The following is a 22,901-nucleotide window of genomic DNA, read 5'->3' on the forward strand; positions in this document are numbered from 1 at the left end:
CTATATCTAAGTGCTACCCAAATATGTTAAGGATCTGCTTGGGGGTGGGGTTGTCCTCGAGGGAGCAAGGCAATGGGGGTGGATGAACATTATAAGTTAGTTAAAGAAAATCACCATTGGGTGAGAGACGTATGTGATCTCTGATCACATCTCTTCTTTGTACCTGTTCCAGATCCCACTATGTCCCGACCGGGCGACTCAGACATGGCGTCAGCCAGCCGTTCCCGGAGGCCTTCGTCGGTTTGTTCCATGGAAGACAGGTGGCGGAGGCCAAAGCTCTCGGGCCAGCTCCCGCAGACTTCCAGCAGGGTCATGCTCCGATCAAAGGCACCTTCAGGAGAAACGACGGGGTGAAAGTTAGTTTATACGTCATTTCCCCCCATTTCGCTTACAGCAGCTTCACTTCAGGAGAGCATCAGACGTCAAAAAGAAAACCCAAGGTGAGAAAATATAAAACAATACAGTATTATGTATATTACATTTCACAGCAGTATTATGTAACAAAAGATCAGAGGGAAAAGAATCACACTATGGGTTGTATTCAATGTTAGCCCTGCTCAGAGCAGACCCACTTAAATTAATGGATCTAAGTTTTCTGTGCCCATTAATTTCAATGGGTTGACCCCCGAGTAAAACTTACACTGGATACAGTCCAGATAAATTAATGAGCACAACTAACTTCTGTCCATTAGTTTTAATTGGCCTTATACGATTCCAAGGTTAGATACTGGTAAGGCACAAACGGATTAAGACATATTGACCAAAAGCTTTCTGGGAGAACCAAGACTTGGCCACGTGCCTAACAACTACAACCCTAATATATGTCTACTCAGAAGTAAGTCCTATTGAATTCAGTGAGGCTTAATCCTAGATAAGTAGATACAAAATTGCAGCCTGAAATAATATAGTATTGGGGCTGGCAGACCCAGTGAAGTTGGTGCCACTTCCAATAAGGCCCTGCTCAATAAGGCCTGGTCTTCATTGGGCAACAGCACCTGGATCAGGGCCTCAAGATGTGAATTACTGGAGACCAAGTGGCATTTAATTTTAAAAATCATATCCAAGTTCATATCCAGAAGGCAAGATCTTCTTTTCACAAGGAACAGGATGGATATTTTATTTTTTTAAGCACACAGAAAATGTTAACACCCGGCACGCACAGGGCATGACCAGCCCATGCATCACCCAGGCACTACACATTCTTTTAAAACAGAACCCCCAAATTCTTTGTACAACAAGCAAACAGACCGATCATCAGCATCCAGGGCCTGATCCAGGTTTGAGGGGGTCATCGGCAAGGAATGCAACCATCTATATCAGCGTGCCAATGCAGCCGCCATTTTAAATTTCCCACCATGCCCCAGAGTGCTTGATGATGTAGCTTCACTCTGGAGCATTCAATGGTGCCCTTCACTGGGGAACACACTGCCATTTTGATTTTCTACTATGCCCTGGAATAATGATTTATCAGGCATTCCAGGGAATTGTGGGAAATTTCAAATGGTTGGCAGCTCCAGACCCAGCTGCATGCCACAGGGAGGGCTGGCACCAGCGGTGACCCCTCTTGAGGGGACTGGGCATCAGCAGCGGCATGGAAATATTGGGTGCTGACACCATTCCTACCAGCATCCACTGGCTCCAAACGGACAAGTGAAAGGAACCCGAGAGATAAACGGGCACACGCAGCGAAGACGATGGAGCGAAACCCTCTACGCTCTCCAGGAAGCCAACTGAAAAATAATTCCCTTAACTTGCAGTTGTTTCCTAATTCAAAAATAGGACATGACGTTTGACTAAATGCAAAGATTAGATTGTGGACCCCCAGATCACTTCAAAGTACAAATTAAAATTATTCGAGTCTATTATATAGCAGCTCCGCCGCGAAGGCTTACTTTAAATCATTCCCCCGCTTGGAATGAGATTACTGTCTGGGGGCTTTGACGCGCGATCTGCATGCCATTTCACTCAACAATTAGGTAACTGAATATGGAGCGTTTAGCGGGCCTGGCTTTTGCCAGCCTGCAGAGGTCGGGTGTGGGTGGGTGGGGGGCGCGGAGGGAAGGAGGGAAATGCCAGCGTTTCTCTCGAAGTTGAAAGTGCACAAAACACATCCCCTGGTTATCAGGCTTCTGGTGCTTCCCTTTGATCAGCCGTCAGAAACTATCTGCACTCCTGCGGCAACTGGGCAGCTTCACAGCTCACTCCCGGCCTCTGACAGGTAGTAATAGAAAGGGCGAGAGACCAGGCCCTGCAGCAGGCGTCCCTTCCTCTGATAACGTCCAAAGTACTGGGTGATAACCGGTGGTAAACACTCAGGCCGGCCAGCTAATCCGTGCATCAGCAAAGAGGAGAGATAATATGAAAAGCTAATGGCTTGGAGAAAATAAATAAATACGAAGGGTGAGGGGGCGGGTGAGAGTGTCTGGCGTTTTAAGGCCCGCGAGGGGAACCCCAAATCTAGTCAAATCACTTGCCATTTTGATGTCACTTCCTGGAACTTATATGCTTCCATCATTGTTTACATGGGCTTTTCGCTCTGCAAAATCCTTTTCGATTGGGCTTCATGCCACAGCTCAGGGGGAGAGAATAATGCTTTGGGTACAGGAGGTGCCAGGCTGAACCCCTGGCACTTCCCATTAAAAGGATCGGGTATCCAAAGGGTGGGGAAGAGCTCCGCTCTGTGACCTCTCCCTCGGCCAGAGGGAACAGTTCTTAGGGAGAGGGACAAGCAGTCTGGCCTGATATAAGGCAGCTTCCTGAGTTCATCTGTGATGTACAGTCCATTGGCGCCCGTTGGGATTGGTGGGTTGGATGGCAAGGAGGCCAATGGTAGGCAGAGGCACAGCCAAAGAAAGGCGGAGCCAACTCCCCCCTGTTGAGTTGTGCAAGAGACCAAGGAGGAGGAAGGTCACAGCCAGGGCATTTCCATGGGCCAGTTGCAAGTAAGGCAGGAAGCTGGGTCACTGAGGTTGCTGGGGCAGTGCCTCATTTGCCCTAGTGGAACAGCCTCCACTGGTGGAGCTGGGGTGGCGCAGTGGGTGATGTGTCCAAATAGGATCTAGATTCAAACCCGCACTCAGCCACAAAGTTCACTGGGTGATCTTGGGCCAATTGTTCTCCCCACCACAAATGTTGGCTGTTTATTGAGCATTCATTTTCACTGGTTACAGCAGGGGTCAGCAACCTTTTTCAGCCGTGGGCCAGTCCACTGTCCCTCAGAGCATGTGGTGGGCCGGACTATATTTTGAAAAAAAATAATGAATGAATTCCTATGCTCCATAAATAACCCAGAGATGCATTTTAAATAAAAGCAAACATTCTACTCATGTCAAAACACCAGGCAGGCTCCTCAAATAACCCAGAGACGCAATTTAAATAAAAAGACACATTCTACTCATGTGAAAACACACTAATTCCCAGACCATCTGTGGGCCGGATTGAGAAGGTGATTGGGCCACATCCGGCCCACGGGCCTTGGATTGCCTACCCCTGGGTTACAGCATGTTCTGCCTCACTTCCCAGTACACCTTCCTGTCACTTTCCATACTGCAGAAAGTTCGCTGTTATTTTTGGGGGGGGGCAGGGAGTGGGTTGTTTCCCCCCAATAAATGCACCAAATCCAATTTAATTGTGCAACTTGAATTTGCCGCTGTGTGGATTTGCAGCTGGATCTGGAAGCACCCCTAGTCTTTGCCTTCTTTCCTGTGTCAGCACTTTGGGGGACCTGAAGAATGTTCTCAAGTGCCTCATCAGTTGCCTTTTCCTCCAGGCTCCCAAAGATTCCGCCTCACCCTCCCCTTCTTCGGTAGACAAGGACGGGAGATCAAGACTTTTTATCACATTTCAGAAAGTGGGAAACCCAAACACCCTGGTCCTCCTTTTAAGCAGGCCTATGAATAACAGTGGCAATCGCTTTTGATGCTCTGCCAAGGCGGCTGTGCAGGCACCCAAATAAATAAATAAAAACTTCAGAGGGAGGGAGAGAGAGAGAGTCTGACTCTAGTTCCATAGATGCTTGAGTGAGAGCCGAGGAGACAAGAGTAGCGCTGCCTCCCCAATCAAGCCCCGAGACCTGCCAAGAGCTCTTAACAGGCAACTTGTGAGGTGTGAGCATTAATGTAGAATGCTGCTTTCAGGGATTAACGGTGCCAAAAACCTCTGCTCGGGACGCTCCCTTTTGATCTTCTCCTCCCTTTTCACCCCGCGATGGCATTCCACCTACGTGTCTGGTAGTAAATCTCACGCCAACACCATGAAACTAGGATCGCACGTGGGCCAATAATCCCCATTTGCCAGGGACTGCCCTCGTTTTCTGATACAAGTCCTGGGTGGATACAAGTTTGGGGTTGTAGCCAGCTAAACTCTACTTGGAGTAAAGCCTAAGTTGGTCTTGCCCGTGAATTTCAATTTGTTGACTTGGAGCCTGACTCGCACGGGATATAATCATTTGTTTTTTAGGGAAAGAACTGGGGGATGCCATCAAAAAAATGTTCTACAGTACAGTGGTGCCCCGCAAGACGAATGCCTCACAAGATGAAAAACTCGCTAGACGAAAGGGTTTTCCGTTTTTGCGTTGCTTCGCTAGACAAATTTCCCTATGAGGCTGCTTCGCAAGACGAAAACGTCTTGCGCTTTTTTTTAAAAGCCGCTTGAAGAGGCGCAGTTGCGACAGACCGTGCTTCGCAAGACGAAAAACATCGCAAGACGAAAAGACTCGCGGAACGAATTCTTTTCGTCTTGCGAGGCACCACTGTATTAGTATTCTCAGCCTTCTTCCATATCCTCTTTCTGATGCACCTTGGCTCTACTGCACAGGCACAAAAATGAGTAAGCATGAACACTAATGACCACTTTTTCATTACAATGGTACCTCGGGTTAAGAACTTAATTTGTTCCGGAGGTCCGTTCTTAACCTGAAACTGTTCTTAACCTGAAGCATCACTTTAGCTAATGGAGCCTCCTGCTGCCACTGTGCCACCGGAGCACAATTTCTGTTCTCATCCTGAAGCAAAGTTCTTAACCCGAGGTATTATTTCTGGGTTAGCGGAGTCTGTAACGTGAAGCGTCTGTAACCGGAGGTACCACTGTACTTAAGCCTAAACTGTATTTCACTGACATAGGAAAGAGTCCATCAGTGGAGGCTGCTCTGTTAGGGCAAATGGGGCACTGCCCCACCAATCTCCATCTGGCCTCATCCAGCTCCCGCCTGCCTGCCTATCTACTTACATCCAGCCCAAGGAGTGGTGCAGCCTCTCAGCTTCTTTTTCTCCTCCGTCTCAGTGTTGTCCTCATAGAACTTAGCAGGGAGGAGGATGGTGACAAAACCAGAATCTGTTGGCTTCACCTTTCATTGGTTCCACCTACCGTCGGGCATCAGACACCACTGGCATCTACTCGAGGGCTGAGGGGCCCTTCATGCGAGGAGACAGTAGCAAACTATTTAGCCAGGACATAACTGTATATGTAACTCCCCCCACCTCCCCCTCGCTTACTGGTTTCACTGGACTCCGACAACCTTTTGCCTTGGCACTCCCTGGCGTTGGAATTGCGTTATGGATTAAGGTGATCAGCTTCACCCGGTCTCCAGACAGCCATTAATCCCTACCTGGTTTAATCTTTCATCATTCCTGACACCGAGTTACCAAGCCCAGAGAGGAGCGACACATGCCGTGTGAAGCAGGCGGCAGAACTCTGAGCATCCTCTCATCAGGGCTGTGCGCAGACTGTCACCTCTAAATTCGGCATCAACAGTAACCCAAGTGCCGCAATGCCTACAACACTGGCTTCATCTTGCATAGCTTAGTCTGCTACTCTTGCTGTTCTGCATAGTTTATTCTGGTTTCATTCGTAAGCCGGGGTGGGGAGGGGGATAAAGTGCTTTGCAGTGGGCACTAGACTGGGGCTTCTGGGTCATGGGAAATCCTACTCAGCGACCCCCCCCCAATCTTCTCATAGCTTTTGAGTCTTTGGGCATCATCCACACCAGAGTGAAGCCTTCTTTGTCAGCCACAAGCCTAGAAACATAGAGTTCCCTTTCCTTTTTTAAAATGGAGCTGAGATCTTCAGGCCTGCATTTACTCTGAGGAAAGAAGGCTTCTGAAACTTCACCAGGCATTGTCCACATGCATTAAAACCACGTGTTCGAAACTGTTTGCCAATTGGGGGCCACATTCCCATCTGAGCAGCATTCTGGGAGCCACATGCCAGTGGTGGGTGGGGCCAGAGGCAAAAGTGGGCGGAGCAGTTAGCACAAATTATATGCTTTGCGTAGTAGGCTAGTTTCTACACCCATACTCTCACACAACCTTCTTTGAAGCATGTTCAGAGTTTAAGGACACATTCTACCAACCCATAAACACTCGAGAAAGGTATAAGGCAGGGGGTAAGCTTGGGGAGGGAATGTGACCCGGGGAAGAGTTCAAAGGGTTGGAGAGGGGACTGAAGAGCCACATTTGGTCCCTGGGCCTGGGACCGTCTCTTGAAGCCACAAGGACTAGAAACTTGGGTTGTTGTTGTTGTTTCAAGAAATGGAAACGGGGATCCTAGTTTATTGCGAGGAGAGAAAATATAGAGAGGAAAGAAGCATGTAGCTGTCACCAGAAAGCATCACCGGCTTGCTTTCCATCACCTCTCCGCACCTAGAGCAGAGATGTGAGCATACTGATGGCATGGCAGCCTTCTCCCTGAGAACAAGGCCCAGGGCCAAAGGAGCAGTTTGCCCTGCACTGAGCCAGCTCTTCCTTCTCTCCATCGCATGGCTCATATCCTTCCAGAAGGCCAGCCATGTCAGTCTGCTTCGGCGAAAAATAACAAAGGGTCTTGCAGCACCTTTTAAAGACTAACAAACTCGCAAGGGCCTACATAGTTTCTTTCTAATTTATCTACAATATGTGACAACCCTCAGGAACAATTCACCCCTTTGTATGTTTTTAATAAATCAAGGCTTAAAGTGCAAAAGATAAGCTTTGGAAAACAGTGGCAGAAATATCTACCGCAGGAGTTAAGTCTATATAACTGTCAGCTTTTTTCATTCCCTGGCTAGGGTGCTCACTTTGCGGGATTGCTTGGAGCCGAGCTATAAATAGCAAGATGCTCGCTGGTCCTGTATGCCAACAGAGTGCTAATTGCTGTGTAACACTGTGACAGAGCAAGCAGAGGGAAGGGTAGGGTGTCATCTTTGAGATGTCCATAGTCGTTGGCTAAGACTGTGGATGAGTAGGGGACATAGCAAGATGCCTTACACCAGCTCAGACCACAAGGAACACAAAGGCAGAGGAAGTTGCCTTGTACTGAGTCAGACGACTGCTCCATCTAGCTAAGAATTGTCTAACACTGACTGACAAGTGGCTCTCTGGAGTTTCGGAAAGGGGGTAATACCAGCCTCTGAATGCAAGTTGCTGGGGATCACAGGTGGGGAGAGTTGCTCTTGCCATAGCTGTCAACTTTCAGATTTGAAAATAAGGGATCAGCAGCCTCGAAAATAAGGGATCAGCAGCCTCACCTGTTCCGAGGACAGCCTATGGGATATCTAACAATCCGGGATAGCAGCGGGAAGCAGCAGGAAATGGTGCTGGAATAAGGGAATTTCCCGCAAAAAAAGGGAAGGCTCTTGCACTCAGATCCTGCTCGCATGGACGTTGGGTTGGACACGGTTGACATGGGGATGTTGGATTCAATGGGCCACTGGCCTGATCCAGCTGCTGGTCTCTTCCTTTGTGGCCACTTGGGCATCACCAAAGAAAGGGGCAAAAGAGGACAGAGACTCACTAGGAAGCTTGCACATGCTAATTTGTATGTATAGATGCAAGTTTAGAAATAATGACTATGATCGAAAGGCAATTCCTCTCAGGATTATGCGGAAAGCTGTGAGTCGGTGGCCCGTGTGTGCCTGCTCAACCCAGGTGCTCACTGCAGATGGGTAACTTTAACACACACACACACAGAGGGAGGGAGAGAGACTGCTCTGTACTTTATCTTGGACCATCCTCTATAAAGAAGGGCACATGGATTTCAAAATGACTGGTTTTGTTCAGATGCATTGGGTGGGTGGGTTAATTTAATAGATATATTCAGTGCTTTTTTCTAAAAAAAATGTTTAGGAGAACTCTCATTTTCAGGGAAAATAAATATAGTAAATGGACAAAATGTTTAAGGGTATGCGTACCCCTGCGTACCCCCCAGAAAAAAGCACTGGATACATTGAAACCCATCCAACAATTCCAACTCCTTTACAGGAGTGGGGGCTCCAGAATGAATGAAGAAAGTATTAGATACAAAAAGGGGGGGCCCAACCCACACTCTTGCTCAGACATCTGCAAACTTCCCCCTTTACAACCACCGCCTGCTCTGTGTTAATGGCTCTCTTGATTGCCTAATTTATTTGTAGCTTTCAAATGGGAAAATACTTGTCATTTTTCTTTCCTCTGTTCTGGAAATCCTCCCTTTTTTGTACTTTTTTTTTTTACAAAATAGTTTCCTGAGATGTGATATGAATAAGCAACTCTCCCTCCTCCTCCCCCACCCCTCCGACGTTTCCTTAATCCCGGCCGATCTTTTGAAGTATGAAACCCGCAGTCGACGCGGACGATGTTTTCATTAATCAAAGTAGATGTTTCCAAAGCCATCAGCTTTATCACGACTGGGTTTCATATGTGAAACCCAATATACACACAGATCTGCACAGCTTGTCCTTTTGGATTATTCCTGACCTTTTATTCTCCTTTCTGGAGGATCTGCACTTCCTCAGCACGAGGCCCAGCCCACCTCACTGAAAGCCTCAGCCAAGGAGGCCCAGACAAAAAAGGCTGTTCTAGTCTGGGCAAAGGTAATAGAAGAGATACATATATATAAAACAAAAGAATGTGCCATTGGTTGAAAAACTGCCTTTGTTTCAGCGGCTGCTCCCAGCTGTCGGTAGGATTGCCAGCTGCAGATTTCTAATATGGCCAAGGTGGTCATCTCTGGAAAGCTGGAGAAGAACCCAGAAGCCCAGGGTGGAGCCACAGCAGAATGAAGCCATGACATGTGGAGTCAGAGATGAGCCCAGCAGATTCTGATCTACTACCTTTTCAGATCCCAGCACCAGAGAGGCCTGGCCAGCTATGAGTTGGGCCTGGAGTTTTAGCATCATCATCTGGGAGAAGGAGGACCGACCGTTCAAGTGTGTGTATTTTCCAGGGACAGTCCCAGATTTACAGAAGCCATCCCTGTTTCTGACTTGATCCTGGAATGTCCCACTCTTCCTTAGGATGTCCCTATTTCCATCAGAGAAGTGTTGGAGGGTATGGAGTTATGGGACCCTTGAGCCAAGGAGATAAGTAACTAGACAATCTTTAAATAAAAAAATTCCTTCCAGTAGCACCTTAAAGACCAACTAAGTTAGTTCTTGGTATGAGCTTTCGTGTGCATGCACACTTCTTCAGATACACAGTGTATCTGAAGAAGTGTGCATGCACACGAAAGCTCATACCAAGAACTAACTTAGTTGGTCTTTAAGGTGCTACTGGAAGGAATTTTTTTATTTTGACTATGGCAGACCAACACGGCTACCTATCTACTACTAGACAATCTTTAGAAGACATCTGAAGGGAAGTTTTTAAAATGTTTATGTTTTTAGATATGTTGGAAGCTGCCAAGTAGTAGCTCGGGCAACCCAGTCAAATGGACATGGTATAAATAATAAAGTTATTATAATTATTATGGAATAGGATGTCCCTATTTTTATCAGAGAAATGTTGGAGGGTATGGGAGTATAATCTCAAGAATGAGGGTTGAGCTGCTCTATTCTTTTTATTTTATTAAAATCCCTATGCCCAGCAATCAGATCCATTTGCAAAATGGTGGCTTGAGGGTGGGTGGAGACAATTATCTACTGCAATCTTTGAGCCACACAGTGAGATGCAAATCGACATAAGAGTGACTATAGACCAGGCAGCCTCCTACCATTGCTTTTTCCCCCCACAGGTTTTTTTTTTTTAATTCACTACTAATATTTTTAACAAGGAATCTGAGAGATCAATAACTGCCACCACACTGGCTGCAGAGAGAATTTCTTTTTCTAGCAATGTTGCTTTCTATCGTCAAACTTTGGAGAGCCAGAAATGCTTGCTGGATTACTGCAAACCATAAGGAGGTTTACCCATGAATCCACATCTGTCTTGCCCAGATCTCCTGAAACACACTGGGAATTCTCCTGTGGCAGCTGATTTCGCATGAAGATCAGCAGTGGCCAGCAGGGACATGTGAATTCGTCAATTCTGGCTTCTCTCAGTTTCTCAGTGGTCCAAATTTACATTCAGTTCCCCACATTTCCATATAAATTGGCAATCCCCCTCATCCCTGCAAAAAAGATCCTCATGAAAACTCACCAGTGTTTGAGTGTGAATTTTCCATATATACACATTTCTGTAGGCACTTTCCTCTACTAAAAACTGCTTGGAGGTTTTTTTGTTTTTGTTTTTGCAATCAAGTGGTATATTAATTTTATGAAATAAAACAAAGTATTTTTGCAAAGCAATTTTTCCTAATATAACACTTTTTTGGTATGTTGTTTTTACTAAGATATGCATTTTTTTATGCACACTCTACAACCAAATGTGCATTTTTGCACAGTTACTTGGCTGGATAACTGCACTGCAGAATCTGGAGACAGGTGAATTTCAAAGGATGGCAGAGCTTTGGTTCATGGATTGTTTTGGAAAGTACGAATTAGGTTTGTGAACTGAATCGAACTTCTTTCTCCCTCTGCTTCCCCTACTTTTTCTGCACCCGTTTCTCCATCTCTCTCTCTCTTTCCTCGAACCCTTTCCCCTTTCTCTTCTTCCCTACCTAGCAGGCTGCCAGAGTTCTGAACTGAGAGCATACAGAAGGCTTCCCTCCCTCGTCTTCCCTTCTCTCCATCCATTTCCGCTCACCACTCTTGCCCTCTTTTCCTCTCTCTGGGGTCCACTTTCACAAAGTGAAATGCAGCTGAAGGTTCCACACCCCTAACAAAGCAGGTGAATCCTTAGCAGCCTTGGGGAAAGCCACTGTTTCTCAACCTACTCTACCTCACAGAGTTGTCGCAATGCTAAAAACACCGCTCCCTGCCAGCAACCCAGAAGCAGGGTGGGATACAGATGTCACAAGCACAACCAATCTGTGTATGTAACTGAATAACTGTGATCTGAGCTGAAGCCTGAGCATTTGAGCCCTGGTTTTTATAACAAGTAATTTCTGACCTCACCGAAAAGTCTGGGACGCATAAGTTGTATCTTACCAACATCACACCACTAAGAATCAGGAAATGCTGATTTTTGTCAGAAGCAATTGAAAAAACACACAGCTTCGCTTCGCTTAAGAAAACAGCCGGGTTTATCGGGGACATTATCAACCCCTGTGGTGTGTTGCATGCGCACAGATGATTGTATACAAAAGGATGCATTATGCTTTTAGAAAGGAATCCGATTTACCCACAAGTAAAAGAGAAGCGGGGGGTGGGGTGGGGAGGCAATCCGGCATTTCATCCTTGATGTGGGGCTTGTGTTTGTTTGGAGCGACTAATGTTTTTGATTACACTCTGAGACCCACGGACGGGTTTGCATAATTCTTGAGAGTAAGTGGGGGAGCCTTCAGCCAAGGAGTTTAACATTTCAGTTGCGCTTCTGTTGAGCTCATGAAACATCGGGGGTTCCCAGAAAAAACACACATGCCTGAACTGCAAAAAAGGAGCTTCACTTGCAGAAAGAAGATAACACGGGTAAATATGAGGTGCTACGATGCAGTCATATTGGGAGCTGGTCAACAGGAGGTAATATGACCTTCAGGAGAATCATGTGACTGAGCCAGGTGACCTATGGATGGCTAACATGGGCAGATTTTGCGCACAGTCAGGGAGCAGGGATAGATACAGGTGGGAAAATGATGACATTCCTGTGTCAAAATTGTTCCAGGCTATAGAGCAGGCCCCAGACCGACTGTAGGGCTTAGGCTAGCTTTGAGAGAGATGTAACCATCATAACTCTGCTGTCTTTGCCAGAATAAGGCAAAGAATAAGGCAAGGAAATCAGAAATCTCAGACAAGAATGGAAGGAAAATGAGGAACCTGCTGCACTGTTAGAATTCGAGACAAGACCCCAGTTCAGCATAGGAGCATGACCAGTGGTTTGATTTCAATACAAGAGAATCTCCATTCCTATTTTACTGCATGGTGAAGAAGAACATAAGAACAGCTTGGCTGCTGGACCCATCCAGTCCGGCATCTTTTCTCACTGCGGCCGCCCAGGTGCCTGTGGGAAACCAGCAAGCAGGACCTTCCTGTGGTTCCCAGCAACTGGTATTTACTACCCCTGACTGTGGATAGTCATTGATAGTCCCCATCAATCTATTTCAGTGGTTTTCAATCTGCACCCAGAAAATGCTGGAGATTCATCCATGGAAAGGGTTCTAATGGTGGAATAAGCATGGAAGGACAGTTTGCCCAACACAACCCATATTCCCCGTGAAATGTACAGCTATTGAGGGGAAAGACATTGCATGTGTTCAACCCACAATGAGAGCACATGGGCCTGGACTGTACCCCATATATTTGCTTACAGGTTCAAGGAGTCCCTGGGGTATGAATTTTCCAGGGAATCTGATGTCACTGATGTCCATACCAAGGAATCAGGTCACCAGAATGTTAAAGCTTTCAAGGCACCAGAGAGGGGAGGGAATAGTCTGAAATTGTAATCTGACATTGTTAGCCAGACACATTTGGATCTTGTTAATTATTGATTTTGGCAACAACACTAATCCTAAAATGGTCAGGCCAAACACAGAGAATATCTTGGCAGATACACTGACCTGAAAAACCCTCAAGCAACTTTGAAAACTGCTCCTGCATTTGAAAACAACAACAACTGCTTCTGCTCATATCCTGTGGCAATGAATTCCACAGGTTAACTACATACCCTGCAAAAAGCAGTTTTGTTTAGTGCGGCTGCATTCAGATAGCTTGGGGGGAGAGACACTCTCCCTCTCTCAAGCCAGACCTACTTCAACACTTGCACAGAGCTTTGCAGGCCAAAAGGAAGCAGGGAGGAAATGTGTTCTAAAACGTTCATTAGACAAGGGAGTTCAGGATGCCACGGACGATGGAGGCACTGGAGGCGACACAGATGGAACAAAACAAGGCCAGGATATCCCTGTTAGTTCACGGAGAGCCTTCTTTTCCTATGGACTTTGGCCTAATTGAGGCAATGGCGCAGCCCGCTTGCTGGATTCAGTCAAAGGGCATAAACAAACCCCAGCTGGTCTTGAGCCAGAGGACCAGCCAGCTCCTTGGCATCTCGAAGTTTCTCCTCTGAATGCATTTGAGAGGTTTTGCCCTTGTCACTTATATTATTCATCAGCCATCTGGTGGCTGTATAAGGCAGCGTGGCATCGCAAGGTGAGATGATGGAGTGAAAAAATGATTACAGGCGGCACGTCCTGGCCTCGGGCTTTCAGTCACTTAACTCATCCCATTCTCATCTGCGGGAGAGACCGGACTCAAAAGGGCAGGAGAGTTTACCCTTCTGTGAGCCTGGTTCTCGCGTGCGCTGGGGAAATTGGGAGATCGGCAGCAAACGCAAAAGAGGAGCTGGAAAGGGAGCTTCTCATAGGCATTAAGAAGAAGACTATGAAGCATGTGTTCTTTGGATGAATGGGAAGCTGCCTTATGCCAAGTCAGACCATTGGTCTATCTGTGTCAGGGCTCACCCACACCTCCCCCTGGAAACCTCATGGGTTACCGCTGAATCTGAGCAAACATCAACTGGGTTGATGTTTGCTCTGATTCAGCCCTAAAGAGCAGGTTTTTCGGGGGGAAGTGATGGGGCAAAGGCAAAACTGCTCAGTCCTATGCTTTCTAGGCATAAGTGTGGATGAGTATTTTCTACACTGACTAGCAGCAGCTCTCAGGTAGAGAATTTCCCCCCCCATAGTCTTGCATCAAGATGCCAGGGATTGAACCAGGGAGCTTCTGCATGCAAAGCACACATTCTGCTACTGAGCTATGGCTCTTCAAGAGGAGATGGGCAGTGATGGCAGTGGCAGTGCTTTCTTGAGGGGTGCCAGCCAGGCAGCCTCCACTGTACTTGTCCACAATGCATTCTGGGGAATTGCAGTGGTGGCCTCCTGGCGCCCGGAGGGGGCCTGGGGCAGCTGTGTCAGCAAGAGGTGGTCCTTGGGAACAACGCCTGCTGACGCCAGCCCAAACCTGATCTCACAATTATATGCTAACCATAAAAGAAATCAGTTGCTGAGTTGATTAAAATCTACACACAGACATGCCCTCCAACTTTTCTCCAATGAAAATAGGGACACCCCATTCAACAACAACAACAACAATTTTATTATTTATACCCCAGAGTGGCCCAGCCATTCTGGGCAGCTTCCAACGTACAGTGGTACCTCGTGTTAAGAACTTAATTCATTCTGGAGGTCCATTTTTAACCTGAAACTGTTCTTAACCTGAGGTACCACTTTAGCTAATGGGGCCTCCCACTGCTGCTGTGCTGCCGCTGCGCAATTTCTGTTCTCATCCTGAAGCAAAGTTCTTAATCGGAGGTACTATTTCTGGGTTAGCGGAGTCTGTAACCTGAAGCGTCTGTAACCTGAGGTACCACTGTATATAAAAACATATAAAACAGCAAACATTTAACAGCTTCCCTGTACAGGGCTGCCTTGAAATGTCTTCTAAAGGTTGTATAGTTACTTATCTCCTTGGCTCAGAGGTCGCATAACTCCAGACCCTCCAACATTTATCCAATGAAATAGGGACATCCTAAGGAAAAGCGGGACATTCCACGATCAAATTAGAAACCAGGATGGCTTCTTTAAATCTGGAACTGACTCTGGAAAATAGGGACACTTGGAGGGTCTGCACAGGTACATACAAGCAAAGGCTTTTTTCAGCCAGAACTCACTGGTACTCCTCAGGTGAGAGCCATTGCCATTATAAGAGAACAAGGGAGACATTCATGGTGAGTTCTAGCACCTCTTTTTCTAGAAAAATAGCTCCGCAAACGAGAAAAAGCATATTTTATTTTTGTTTTTGTTAAAGGTGACATATTGTTGCAGCAAGCATCATTTTAGAAGAGGCATCCCCAGCTCTGTTCAAGAGGGAAAGGGAAAGCAACTCTTTTGGGAGGGATTCCTGGCACTGAGGGCAGCGAGGGAAAAAAGAAAAAGCTGTTTAAGGGAGCAGGGGAACTATGGGCATCTGGGTTCAACTTTCTGGAATGGCAGGCAGAAAGAGAGAAGGGGCAGAGTCACTTAAGAGAGCAGGAGGTTTATGGGTACCTGGGACAAAATTCATGGCAGTGAGGGAGAAAGGACCGAATTGCTTAAAGAAGCAGGGGATCTATGTGGGAAGGGGTCTGTGATGAAATTCCTGGTACAGAAGGCAGGAGGAATGGGTAGAGTCATCATAAGTGAGTAGGAGAGGGCTGAGGTCAGTATGGCTCACTGGAAGTTTATATAGAGAAACTGCTAAAATACTATTATCTCTCTCTCTCTCTCTCTCTCTCTCTCTCTCTCTCTCTCTCTGTGTGTGTGTGTGTGTGTAATAGGGTGTGGGTAGATATCAAAATTTTAATTCACTGTTTTAACTAACCCAAGCAGGGACGTTTTGCCGTGTTAGCAGATCTGGAGATAAAAATAAGCAGAGTAAGATCCTTCTTTGGTTTTAAAGGCAGACGGACTATGGAGGCTTAAAGACGTGATTAAGGAGAAGTACAGCATCAGGTGGGACGTCATCCAACCTCTTTGGGCCTGCAGGCACATCTGCAAAGTGGGGGAACTGTTGTGGGCCTTCCAATCCCAAGCACACAATGCAACTGAGCCTATTGGCTGCAATTTGGGATTGGCGGGGGGGGGGGGAGGGAGAGAAATGTGCAATCATAAGGTCTAGAAACGTGTGTGTGTGTGTGTCCATATTCCCAGGAAGCTGAATTCAGTGCCTGGTCTTGGGCTTGGGGTGGAGGAGCCTTCCCCCAGGGCAGTTAAAATCTCAACCTTTGGAATGCACCCTTTGCACCACGCATGCTCATTAATTTTTGCCCTGACTCATTTCTGCAGAAACCTGCAGCAAGTCGGGCTTGCTGTCTGTGAACAAAACCAGAGACATCTGCAAATCGGATCTGCATTTCCCCCCTCCTTTAAATGATTAAAAAACTTGAAGAAACACTTCCATATGGATGAATCCAACCCTGACAGGTCAGTGCATAGATACTTCAAACACAATAGAAGAGGAAGTGATTTTTTTTATAAAAAAATAAAAGATCAGCTCATCCAACCCCCAAACCCCCCACCCCCAAACAATTGACATAGAATCCATCTATTTATCTATCTGTCTCCCTCAGTTGCTTTACACAGTTAAGAAAACTATTCAACAGAGTAATGAGTTTTTAATCAGCTCATTTTGCTTATTATATAGCAAAGAGTTGAAGGCATCTTGGGCCTTTTGCCAGAATCACTGCAAAGAAGTCCTTTTCTTTCTTCCACCAAAAGTAAACTCACTGGGAGGAAAGTGAGTTTGCTTCTTCAACTTAAAATATTTCCAAGCACAAAGTATTGCTCTTTCGCCACAAAGAAAGCCCCAACCACTCCAAGCTGGAGATGGGGAAGAAATGCAATACAGTTCGCATCTAAAGGTGAGTTTAGATCACCTTTCTGAAACAATCGTGAACCAGAACACGTCTGTTCTTCTAAATCTTCACTTCTCCAAATAATACAAGGAATCCAGCCAAGTGATGTGTATAAAAATGCATACATTGGGGGAAAGGGTGCATAAGAATGCATATACTAGTGAAAAATAACACACACCTCTGAATAATAGGAGAAATTGCTTTGGGGAAATGTGCATATTTGGCAAAATAGCATCAAAAATGTCTATACTGAGAGAAATTTGCACTAAAATGCTGACAAGGAAGGTTTATTATTGTTATTGCAAACTGATATGGAAATGAGAACTGATCTTAAGATTGGAAAAATGAGAAACGGTGAGAAACTGAAAGGGACAGATCTGCCCATCCCTACTCCAGCTGAAATCAGTCTATTTTCTTCTTGGTGTTGGTTTTGCATGTCTTAATTTTTAAGCCTGTCCCATTCCATTTCCACTTCAGTCTGCAATGTGTGTGTGTGTGTGTGTGTGTGTGTGTGTGTGTGTTTGCATACACGTCATTCTGACATATACATTTCTGTGTGCATTTCATCCTACAATGCTGATTTCTGTACACATTTTAATCTAAAATAGGCTTTCTGTTATGTTATTTGAGCAGAGAACCATACTGAAAATTTAGAAGAGATGTGAAAACTGAAGACTTAGCCTGCTTTCTCATTTGCATATTAGGTAGTGGGCTGGGAAGTACAAATTGGATGGGCTGCTCAAAAACAAAATCCTCAAGACTCCCTCTTCCAAGCTAATACTAAACACACACACAAAACCCAATCTCCTCCAAGCTACTGCTCTGCTGAAAATTAGAACTGTTTGGAGTTGTGGCCTCTTCCATTTTGCCTGCCTCCCATAGCACTTCAACCAAAGACTCGGGGGTCGGGGGTGGGTGGGAATTGGGTAAACACCAAAGAGTCAAAGTTAAGCATTTGGGGCCTTGCCGTTGCTCATTTATGAGGGAAACTGTGGTCTGGAGACACCGCCACAGAGATAAAGACATACACAGGTAGCACTCTCTGCCCTTAATCCTCCTGCACACACAGCTTGGCGTCTGGTAGGACAATGGATGGAGACAGGAGAGTGTCTCAAGAAGCATTATCCGGACACTGATGGGGAGACAAGGGCATTAACGGTGGCGTCCTTGGTGAGACGTTTACACAGCAGACAGGTCGGTAAGCACTACTTCTTGTGGGCCAGAGAAAGGGATTCTGTAAATGGTCTCAAGAGAGATGAGCTTGAATAGTTCCAGATCCAAAAGAAGGTGATTCTGGTGGGTTTTCAGTGCCGGTCAAAAATCCACTTTTTTTTTTTGCTCCTGGGCTATGGGCTATATTGTTACTCGTGGAAATAGGCATGCCTGCTCCACTAGAGCCGCATTTTGCAGTTCCTGATGCTTTTAAGAGGTACATGCTTTGAGAACATCAGGGCTCATCTAGTGCAGTATCCTGTTCTCATAGCTGGCCAACTAGATGCCACAATGGGAAGGGTTTCAGGCTGGCGATTCCCCCAGCCCTACCTGGAGATGCCAAGGACTGAACCTGGGACCTTTTGCATGCAAAGCGGATCTCTACCACTAAACTATGGTGCTATATCCTACATCCTCTGTTCAACCTGGGAGGAGAGCGGTGTGTGGAATAAGATACATTGCAATGGCATTGCAGCTGACATGTGTGAGGAACTGCCGTGCTGCTCAAACCAGGAACTGCTGGATCCCAACTCAGGAGGCCACTGATGGAAAAGCGCGAATGCCCCAGTAGTCTAAGAGCGTAAGGAGAGCCCAGATGGATCAGACCAGAAGCCTATCTAGTCTCAGCACCCTATCTGGTCCAGCACCAAACAGTGGCCTCCCAAACGCCAGCAGTCTGTGGTAGAGCTTATGCTTTTTGTGCAGAAGTGAAAATCCTTGGCCTAATCAGATTGAATGGATCAGAGGGCAGATGATGGAGCAGACCTCTCTCTTGACAGTCTGAAGATCACAGTTAAGCCTGATATGAAGTAGCTTCCCATGGGTTTCCAAACAGGTGTTTACTCTGTGAGAACATCAAGCGCTTTTAAACACACATTGAAACAACCAAATGAAAAAGAAGCAGCCCAAAGTAAATTGCAGTTGATAGTAGAGGAGCCGGATGACCCGAATTCTGTACCACAGAGAGAGCAAGAAGAATCCAGAGGCTTACATACCTTTTGAAAATATGTTTATTCTTATTCTTAATTTATTCTGCAGTTTTTGCCCCTCTGAAAATTTCAATCTGACATTCCCAGCCATTGAAAATCCCATTGAGCACACACAAGCCCCGCCTTCTGAGCTTTCGGCAGATGTATCTAGGAACTTTGTAGTTAAAATGAGTACCAATATGGTTAGGAAGCAGGATTCAATGCCTATTGTGCCATTCTGCACTTTCTTTTTCTTCCTTCCCCTACGGTATATGGGATGGCTTCATCTGAAATTTGCGACTTGTTCTTAGAAAAGTTGCCAGCTACAGCAAACACCCAGGAACCTGTTTGGAAAGTTGAGTTTCTCCAACTGTCTGCTTGTTTTGACACAGCAGAAGAAGCTGAGGGGGCTAATAATGTAGCAATCAAATGGGGAATGGAGGAGGGCTGCCTGCTTGGAGCTGAAGTACCAAGAAAGAGGTGCAGGAAAAAAAGGAAAAAGAAGGAAAGCGTAATGGTATTTGCAGTGGAAATTAAAACTTTAGGAGAAACTTGGAGCGAATGGTAATGTATGCAATGACATCTGGGACTGTAATCAGGGGGGGTGGGGAACTTGCTTTCAAGAACTGCCAAAGCAAACAGGCAAATAACAAATCCACTTTACAGATCATCAATCTGGTGGGGCATTTGCCAAGGTAAATAGTACAAGGCAAAAGTTTGCTTTGCAAACGAGAGAAGCTGTGAGTTTTGCAAGCAGGCGCTCTTCCAGGAGAGCCAGGCTGAGGCAAGGCCCGCCTCTATGGTCTGAACGTGCTAAACATTCAGTAGGGCGAGATTAAAAAGAAAACAAAGCACATACAGATGGGATGGGCGAATCTGTCAATTTTAGTCTTTCTGTTTCTCCACAAGTTGTGTTCTCCACATTTCCCCGTTGGTTGGTTTTTTTAAAAAAAGTCCTCATGAAAATTCATAAGCACGATAGTGCGAATTTCCTCAAATATAAGCATTTTTGCAAAGTGATCTCCCTTGGCTATGATGCATTTCCCCACATTAATTCCAGTTATACATGCACACTTTAACCTAGCAGATGCATCTTAATGCACATTGCTTGGAGAACTTCACCGCAAAATTCAGAGAAATGCAAATTTTGAAGAACGGCTGTCCTTCAGTTCACAGATTGGTTCTAACGTACCATGAGAAAACAGCTACTTCCAAAGGGCTCATGCTTGGAGAATGAGGCTGGCCACAGTGCATGAGACGCTATCTTCCGATTCTCACCTGAAGGTAGGCTATTCTGCAGCATCTCTTCAACAGGTTTGCTTTGAGCCTTCCCCCAATGGAGAGAAACTCTGCAGAGTCATCTGCTGTTTGGGGAGTCTGGCTGTTGGATCTCTGTATGAGTCCCGCTCTGGGATCGTCTCCTATCAATCCATTGTGCCTGGATAATTTAATCGTGATGTGGGACAACGTCTGGGATGTTCTCACCATGGAATCACAGAATTGTGTAGTTGGAAGGAACCACGAGGGTTATCAAGTCCGACTCCCTGCAGTGCAGGAATATTTTGCCCAAACCCACAACTCTAAGATTAAGAGTCGCATGCTCTACTTGGTTAAGCTGGGTGGAGATGATGGGAGTTGTAGTCAGTGCTTTTTTTTTTTTTTTAGGGGTATGCATACCCCTAAACATCTTGTGAATCCAAGTTTGGCCTCATTGAGGGACAGTGTTTCAATATGAGTAGGAAAATGAGAGTACTCCTAAACAATTTTTTTTAGGAAAAAAAGCACTGGTTGTAGTCCAACAACAACTGGTGACCCCAGGTTGAAGAACACCGAAGCAGGGGATGGGGCTCTCAAATCTTTGAGACCCTGGACAGCTGCTGCCAGTCACTGCAGCTAATATTGGGCTAGCTGGGCAACAGCTCAGTTTGGTGTAAGGTGGATTATTCCTATGTTCCAATGGTGTCTGTGTGCCAGGTACAAGACGCTTATTTCCCCTCCTACTTGGAGTCCTGACATGTTAAGAATGGCAGCATTATCCAAGTCATCACCACCACCACAATTTATTTTATTTATTTTTTAAAAAAAATCCCTGAAACTTTCCCTCTAAGGCAAAAGAGGGTCATTGATTTGGCTGGGCCAAGAGGCCAAAAAAATGAGGAACAACCCTGAAAAAATAGGAACAACTGGAGCTTGGTGATAAAGCATGTCATATATAACACATGTATAGTGGTACCTCGGGTTAAGTACTTAATTTGTTCTGGAGGTCCATTGTTAACCTGAAATTGTTCTTAACCTGAAGCACCACTTTAGCTAATAGGGCCTCCTGCTGCCACCGCACAATTTCTGTTCTCATCCTGAAGCAAAGTTTTTAACCTGAAGCACTATTTCTGGGGTAGTGAAGTGTGTAACCTGAAGCGTCTGTAACCTGAATCGTATGTAACCCGAGGTACCACTGTAATGTGTTTACACACACACACACACATTTGTATAAAACTCTCTTTCTCTCTAGTTTACACACACACACAAACACACACCTATTCTTAGTGTTCGTAATTCATTTTAGGTTTGCAACCCTGAGAGTGGACACTAAAGCAGACAAGCATGGATGGGCACACAAGCACACATTAATGCAAAATGTATTGCAAACCTACGCATAACATTTCATGAAGCTGTTAAACCTAGAACTCGGGTGCAGGGAGGGGCGGAGGGGGAAAAAAAACCCGAGTAGGAAACAATTCCGCTTTTATTTTCCGACGAGATAAAATCTGGCTCCATCTCCCATATTTTTACATTTTAGGGAAGAGGATATAAAACATCAAACAGTCACTCCCGCCCCCCGCCTCACTCTCTCTTTCATTACGAATGCAAGAAAAAAGATAATTTACGACGGCTGCAGAACATTTATTTGAGAACGTAGGGCCTTTGTGTTCTGCATGCGATTTATAGGGGCTGTAAAAGGAAGAAGTGAAAGAGCCGAAGCCATAACATGTGTGTTTATGAATAATAATCTTAAATGCGTTTGGTTAAAACAAATTCCGACTTCAGAGGTTCTCATTCCCCAATTGATTGGAGGAAAGGCCCTCGAACGCAACCCCAGATTGAGTTTAAATTACTCTCAGGCTTCATCTGAAGCTCAGGGGAGAAAGTGGAGGGTGCGCCAGGCAGCCCAGCTGACATGTTCCATTTATCAAGGAGCGTGCAGAATATTACTGCGATTGTTTATAACACATAATCATTATTAATTGCATTTAGCAGGCTTTTTCTTTTTTCAGAACAGAGACAGGGGAATCTCAGGCCTGACTCTCCAAAATGTGGCCCTCCAGGCCTCTCGTTCTGGCCCTTAGGATTCTCCTGAGGCCACTCCCCCTTCCCAGGCCATGGCCCCCCACTGACTGTGCTCCATGCCCTCCTCAAGTGCCTTCTGAATGCCTGGATGGAGACTTGTGTGGGGTGCAGAAGCCCCTATTTTTTGCGTGGCTGCAATGCACCCCTTCTGCTTAAAGAAAAGAGTTATCTCTATTGCTCCACCCACTTTTGCTTCTGGCCCCGCCCATCACAGGCATGCAGTCCCCGGAAGGTCAACCACAATGTGGAATGTGGCCCTGAGGCTAAAAGGTGCTCCACCCCTACTTTGCAAACACCACATTGTTTTGTTGAAACTTACAACAGCCTAGCAAGGTAAGCTTGTGCAATTAACGTTTGGAACAATGGGAGACCGGGATTGATGGGCCTTTGGCCTGATCTGTGGCAGGGCTCTTCTGGTATTACGTAGACTCTGTGAACATTACTAGGCATCATGGCTGCGTTCCGCCATTATTATTATTATTATTATTATTATTATTATTATTATTATTATTACCCCATCTGACCAGATTGCCTTCCAGCATATACAAAAACATAATAAAACATTGAACATTTAAAACTTATACAGGGCTGCCTTCAGAGGTCTTCTAAAGGTTGTACAGTTACTTATCTCCTGGACGTCTGATGGGAAGGCGTTCCGCAGGGTGGGTGCCACTACTGAGAAGGCCCTGTGCCTGGCAGAGTGCTTCTGAATACCAGTTTCTGGGAA

General features: G+C 45.9%; 1 protein-coding gene across 6 annotated transcripts in view; it reads right to left on the bottom strand.

The window, feature by feature from the left end:
- BCAS3 (BCAS3 microtubule associated cell migration factor) overlaps positions 1-22,901 on the bottom strand; it is a 466,426-nt gene that overhangs the window by 22,428 nt on the left and 421,097 nt on the right. For 4 of the 6 annotated variants that reach the window (XM_082200800.1, XM_082200797.1, XM_082200795.1 and 1 more), the window contains one exon: positions 164-331. The exons of 1 other annotated variant lie outside the window; for it this stretch is intronic. In XM_082200800.1, coding sequence (XP_082056926.1) covers positions 164-331 — 168 coding nt within the window. Of the gene's footprint in view, positions 1-114; positions 332-22,901 lie in introns of all 6 variants that reach the window. One more of the 6 variants, XM_082200798.1, reaches the window with a different exon arrangement.

Source organism: Podarcis vaucheri (assembly GCF_965113315.1).
Source record: "Podarcis vaucheri genome assembly, chromosome: 15".
NCBI classification, from domain to species: Eukaryota; Metazoa; Chordata; class Lepidosauria; order Squamata; family Lacertidae; genus Podarcis; species Podarcis vaucheri.